Here is a 6,819-nt window from a genome sequence, read left to right on the forward strand (position 1 = left end):
AAGGTGAATAAACAAATTATCCAGTACTCTATCTGAATAACTTATAATATATAAAAACAATGGAATCTTACAAATTTTACCTAGGCTGAGTTTGGAAAGAGTACAAATACAAATTAATTTATAGAGTACAAAATCTTACATTTTATAATATTTTGTATGCATTTGTATATATTTATAATCCTTCCAAACTAAGTAAACCCTAGGTAATTAAGTAAAAGAAACAGGGCCTTAAGAAAAAATTATTTATCACGGGCCTACAACATATCGAAAAGTGAAGACTGAAATTACCAAAAGAAGGAACGGGCCATAAATTAAGTTTATTTCTAAAATGCCATTGGTTACTACGTCCACGTTAACGTGAGTGAACTTGGTGAAGCGCCAATTCCTCCTTTGCTAATTGCTGGCTCTTCTAATTATACACATTCCATAGTGATGCGACCATGATCATGAGAGTTCAATTATATTCACTAAAAAAAAGGAGAAAAAAGAGTTCAATGATATTATTATAAAAAAATGCTTACTAAAGAATATTGGCAACAATAACACGATACGGTCTTTATGCTTCACTCAGTTAAGGTTTTTTTTTTTAGACAAGTATAATTCATATTTCATTCAAGTTTGAGACCCTGGAGTTGATCATATAAACGCGAGGATCCCAATCTAGTGGCATTAACATAGTCTTGAGGAGTATGAGCTGATACTCCCGGCACTATCAACCCCATCATCCTAAACAATCTCAACAAGCTTCCTTCTTTATAATCAGCTCCACTTTTGAATCGAATAGTGAAACTCCTGATCAGCTCCCAAAATGCATTCAAGATCTTCGGCATCACCATCAGTACCGAGAAGTAATTTTTATTTGGTTCTTCCTGCAGTATCTGTATATATATCACAAGGACATGCATTTTCATTTAACTTGTGTTATTAATGCATGTGTTGAGGGTTGAGAAATGAGATAGAGAGAGAGAGAGACGTTCATACATATATGTACCTTGCCTTGGTAGCAGCTATTATAGTAGACACATGTTCCAAAGTGCTTAAACATGAGAGTGGAATCATCATAAGGCAACCTGGGCACCATGTCGTTGCAGTAAACAAACCTGAGATATCTGACACCATAAGAACGCAACTGTGACTCCATGAACTTTCCAAGCTTCTCATCACCAACCCTAGGCTGCCCAAACGTGTACACCCCGTCTAATCTCTTTAACATCCACTCGTCTTGATGCAATGCCAGAACCACTGCAAAGAGAATGGCTAGTGCTCCACCCAGGCTGTGTCCTGTCAAAATGAACTTTGCTCCTTCTCTATCTCGCAGCATGTCTCTCAGCTTTCCTCTTATAGCATAATAAGCAAAGGGATGTTGGTTTTGTTTTCCCTCTGCAGCTGTTGCAGCTGGTTGGATTATGTCTTTAGGCCAACCCGACCCTTTTTGTAGACCCAACGCTTTCATGAAGCCACCATGGACCCTTCCCACCTCAGGGATCTCATACCAGGAGATATCAACATCGCTTCGCCATGCATCTGCATCGAATGGTCTAGTGCCTCTGAAGGACACCACAATCAACTCGGGCTGTTCAACATGGAACATAAAGCCCTGTGTTGAGAATGACTCCTGATAATCTGCAACCACCGTCAGCTTTTAATTACTTATTAATTCATCTTTTTGTTCATGGATGCATGCCCTAAAATTAATTTGTTCTAATTTCCAAAATTAAAATCGTTTCTTTCCCATTGCCTGGGCAACTGATTTGGAATCAAAACCATTTTGGCCACTGATTTGACTGTCCAGTTTGAATGGACAGTTCATTCTAAATTTAAAAAAAAACAATCATTCTTTAGGTCAAATGGATCAACAGTTCAATTTCCTGTATGGGTGGATTGCTGACCAAGTCAATGGATTTTGGCCAAAAAATGAATTAAGGGTGAAATGAATCTGGTTATACTTGGATGGTTCCCAAGATAAATTGTCCAACCCTCCAGATCAAGGATAGTTCAAAAACACTAATGCTATGTTTGGTTTGAAGGAAAAGGTAAAGAAGGGAAGGGAAATTAAGATAGGGAAACCTGTACAAACCTAACTTGTATAAATTTCCCTGTCTTTCCCTTTCTTTCCCTACTTTTTCCTTCCAATCAAACAAGGCCTAAGAGGCTTAATCCTTAGGTCTTGATAATTGGGTTGGACCATGTGCCCCACTGGGCACTGGATGTAACAGAGCCCATACTTTAATCTTTAACAAGATGCAAGGGACCCAGTAACATTAATTTTGGTAAAATTGTCCAAACAGTCCCCCAAAATCTGGAGAAAAAGAAAAATAATATATTTCTTTTTTTCTTTTTTTGATAGAAATCAAGAAGGGGATAGCGCGTCCCCATAAATAATAATAATAATATATTTCGGATCGAATTTCTTACCATTCCAGAAATTGTAGAATCCGATAAACTTCATCTGTACACACTCACAAAAGTTCCATGTCCAACATATTCAGTAAATCAATTGAAGGATACATTAGAAAATGGGTTATATTTTGTATGTATATAAATACATATTTAGACAATAGAGAAATGGTACTCTTTGATTGGCAGTGGCGCCACTGAAAAATATATTTTATTTTGGATCGATAGATAGTGAAACATTTGAAAAATTTTGCCTTCTCTTTGCATTAATATCTGAAGGCATGTAAGTTAACAGCCCAATTGACCTTAATTCTTAATTGGAATGTATGTAAAACGTCCTTTTTAAAACCCAAAAGTTGAATCCAAAGTGTTTTGAAACTCGGACTTAACCATCGGAAATGTTCTACATTAACCAAGCAATAACCATCATGACATAAATTATATAATAAAAAAATGTCACAAAACGTCAGAAGATTAATTTAGAAAAAAAATGCTACAGAGATACCTACAAATGCATTTTATACCATACATATGGAATATTGCTTGTATCCTTAGCATACTATTTTGGTCTGGTTCAGGTTCCCAAATTGTTTTCATGAACCAACGGGGCCCCATTTCAGAGACTAATTTCTGCTCTGATTTGCCATTATAATTAATTAAACTTCAGCACAAGCTCTGAAAGTCTGAAGTTTAATTAATTACACTGAGGGTTTCAAGCATTGAACACTAAGCCATTTAATCAAATAGATTTTGGTGCCATGTCAAAAGAAGCATTAAGCCTAAAAATTTAAGCTGTAAGGTGAAGTTTTTGTTCTTTAACAGCTACATCATCATATGACATTGTATGGATGCTGCATGAATAAACGAAAGTATACCTTCCAATGATGTGTGATTATGGATTGGATGAATGCTTCATTTTCATAGGCTAGTTTAGCAGCCATTATGGAGAGCGCTGCATAGTATCTGTTATTTTCATGGGTGATGCTGCTATCCAACTCCACTCGCTTGTCTAAATTTCCAATTGTTGATGTGAAAGTTGCGGATGTTTCATCGGGCACCACTACATTCCCTATATACATATATAATGTGTACACGCCATCACAGCAAGTTTACAATCCAATATACGTATATATACACACATTCCTTAAAGTTGTCGATACAAATGGAGGTATATATATATATATATGAGGAGGTCATACCAGAAGAAATTTTGATCAAACAAAATCCCACATGAATATTGATAAATACCAGTTGATTGGTTCTCACTTCTATGATACACATTCTTATGTGCCCAACTATATTACATTTTGCATCTATTCCCGATGCTATTTATATTATTTTCTCCATGGCTTAAATCAATACTAGAAATCACCTATATTCATTACCGTTAGGAGTTTGGACTTCCTCCTCACACCCACCTCACAGAATATTGCAACCACACATTTGAAACAGTTCTTGTATTTGTATGTTTTCACTCATGGAGAGATGTTTCTAGTGCACAACTGCAATTAATCAATTACTGTAAGGAGGAAATCAGGTCCTACCAATATATACTAAAGCTCACTTTGGAAGAAGTACAAATCATGGTTTTCGAACCGTCGTTGATCCGGACGGTTGGATCATTTGGCTTGGAAACCGTCCGGGTAATCTGTTCCGTTTTACCCCAAACTCGGTCCTTAGCTAAAAACCGTTAAATCAGTTAATGACCTGTTGACCTGGGTGGTCGAACCACCGACCCGCTGACCCATTCAATAATTTTGGCCTTTTTTTAATTTTTTTGTCAGAATAGATCGTCCATTTGAACCCAACAGTCAAACCATCAATCCAAAAACTGGTGGCCAGAGCGATTCTATTTTCAGTTCGTTTTTTAAAATCATGATACAAATACAAATATATATATAGAATGCAAAACCTTGTATTTTGTATTATTCTATTTGTACGGTACATATTTATATTTATACTCCTTTCAAACTGAGCCAAAACAATACAATTTATTATAATTTTTTTTTCGGCCATTGAAACTTGAGTGCATGCACGTATATATAATTTTTCAAATGAAGAAAATGAATGTAAAGAAATTACCTTTAAAAAAAGGCCCGGGGCATGTTAGAGAAAGAAGTTAAATTCTATAATACTAGTATATTGGGACAAATGAATTAAATGATTTTGATTTTGGCGGGCAAACTCATAAAATGCGTAAAGACAAAGGTGGAAGGAACCCCGAACCCTGAAACTTGCTATAATTCGATTCGAGCAGTTCTCAAATATGGGATGATATTATATGCTTTACAACACTATATATAGGAAAACTTTGAAAAATCCGAAACAGACAATCGCTTAACCCCATTATGTATGTACATGATGGGCTCACTCTTTGAAGCCCAATTGACGGAACTGGAAGCATCTATTACCTAATATTGATTCTTTATTAGTACCTCTCAGGCTCTCATAGTCATAGGGGCTTCTTCTCTATAAGAAAAAGGAAAAAAAATAAAAAATAAAAAGAAAAGAATCAATTGCATGGATATGTAAACTAAAATTGAGTGGTAACCAATCATCGCCGGTGATAGCGACCATGGAACTGAAAAGGTACAATTCCAGCAATTGGGCTCTAAGAATAATTATATTAGGAGTGCCATGGTTTTGGTGCATTATGGCCAGCTAGCTACACCGGCCATAGAATACATAATTAACAAAGGTTGTATTAGTTAATGTTGTATGGATTAAAAATGGAGGAAAACCAATTAAATCTAGATGCTAGAATGATAGTTAAATGGGCTTGACATATGAAAATTCAGAATTCCACTTTGCCTTTTCAATTATTTAATCAGTAAGTAAAAGCATTCTCACATGCTTGGGGGATCAGTTGCTTCCCACGGTTGGGTTTCTTTTATTAATTTTTCTGGACAAGCGGGCGAGATGATCAGGTCAACAAATGGACTCATGGGCTGTTAATCCGCAAGGTCCGGTCATTTTCTCTCTCTCTCTCTATATGTATATATGTTAGTATTGGTTACCCAGTGGCCAGTTCATTAACGTGATGGATGCTCGATTCGTCACCGTGCTTGAGCAAGGTGAGTGATCCATCTTAATTTGTGGAATGCGAGTGCGATAACTAGCTAGCTAGGATTACTGTTAGCTATTGGTACGTAATAGTATGGGGCTATGGGTGGAGAGCATAAATTAAGGCGAAATCACAGACTCACCTCTAACGAGGTTTAGCAAGAGCACGGCCAAATTGCGGTTACTTGACAAAAGGTTGAGCCACCTCTCGAACACCGATCCGACCCAAGACATGGGTTTTGCCATGAAGAGGAGAACTTTTTGTGCAATGACAGAGATAAAAATGATCTGACGTCGCCGAAACTCTGTCTCCTCCGTGTCTTTGGGGCAGTCCACAAATCTTCTATTCTCCAGATTTGATGAGAATAGAAGGCGGAAGATGTCGACCAAACTTGCATTTTTCGGGCTCAGAACAAGATAATTGCTACAGAAATTCTCACTGCAAGCCATTATTTTACACACATACAGCATACAGGAAGGAGCAGAGAGAGAGAGAGAGAGAGGTCAAAATGAACAACTCCTTCCCTCAAACAAAAAATTGTTATTTATAGGCACGCTAACGATATCTGGCGTAGGCAAAAAGATTTGACGAGATACAGTGTAGTAGTATGTTGGTTGGTCGATTATTATTACTTTACTCGGTGTCTATAACTATAGATGTGCCACTGATTGGTCCTTAGCTTGCAAGTTTAAATAAAGGGCAAAAACCTTTTTCTTTATGTTTTTGTTTTGGAATGGATTATTAATCTGACGAGGGTTGACGAGATTATAAATATAAACTCTTGGTTAACGAGATTCTTCGTCGAGTTGGACAAAAACTGGGTTGTTGAGTCTCTCTCTTGCTGAAGCGTGCAATTTTTTTTTTTTGTAATTCCTATTTTACTCAACCAAATGACCTGAAATGTCCACCGACATGAGTACATCATTTTGCCAATTTGCTACCTCATTTCTTTTTCCTCAGTGGTAAGTGGCAAGTAAACTACGACTATATTAAGCAAAAATACCTTTCTTCATCCAAAATCTTAATTTAAATTCTCTAAATCTATAAAAAAGATGATAAATTCTAGCTCACGAACAGGTCTCTATATGTGAGAGAGAATCAATGCAGAACAAAGGTGGTATAAATTTTGCATTAATTTTTTAAATGCAAAACTTGCAATGCCAAAAAGCATGGTTTTTAAAAATGAACCGGTGACTGAACCGGTCAAGGGTCCGGTTATTGGGTCGAACGATTTGACTCGAATGGCCGGTTAGTTCTGATAAAAAAATAAAAAACTTAAAAAAATTGAAAAACGGTCAAAATCGTTTGAATGGTTAACCGGCCGGTTCAGTGGTTTGTTGACCAAAATCAACGGTTTT

At 36.5% G+C, this 6,819-nt stretch overlaps 1 protein-coding gene across 3 annotated transcripts; it reads right to left on the minus strand.

The window, feature by feature from the left end:
* Positions 1–443: 443 nt before the first annotated feature.
* LOC104601764 (triacylglycerol lipase OBL1-like) lies at positions 444–5,965 on the minus strand. 3 transcript variants are annotated; one of them, XM_010265221.2, is made up of 5 exons: positions 5,604–5,965; positions 3,273–3,466; positions 2,416–2,449; positions 992–1,623; positions 444–878 (listed from the first exon to the last, which is right to left on the minus strand). In XM_010265221.2, exons 1-5 carry the CDS (start codon positions 5,929–5,931, stop codon positions 609–611), a joined length of 1,458 nt encoding a protein of 485 aa, XP_010263523.1. In that variant the 5' UTR covers positions 5,932–5,965; the 3' UTR covers positions 444–608. The 3 variants fall into 3 exon arrangements, with proteins under 3 accessions (XP_010263523.1, XP_010263524.1, XP_088750043.1); XM_088893917.1 differs by having other exon boundaries at positions 716–878; positions 982–1,623; XM_010265222.2 differs by lacking the exons at positions 2,416–2,449; positions 3,273–3,466 and having other exon boundaries at positions 445–878.
* Positions 5,966–6,819: the final 854 nt, after the last annotated feature.

Source organism: Nelumbo nucifera, chromosome 1, assembly GCF_055504915.1.
Source record: "Nelumbo nucifera cultivar China Antique chromosome 1, China Antique-T2T, whole genome shotgun sequence".
Classification (NCBI taxonomy): Eukaryota; Viridiplantae; Streptophyta; class Magnoliopsida; order Proteales; family Nelumbonaceae; genus Nelumbo; species Nelumbo nucifera.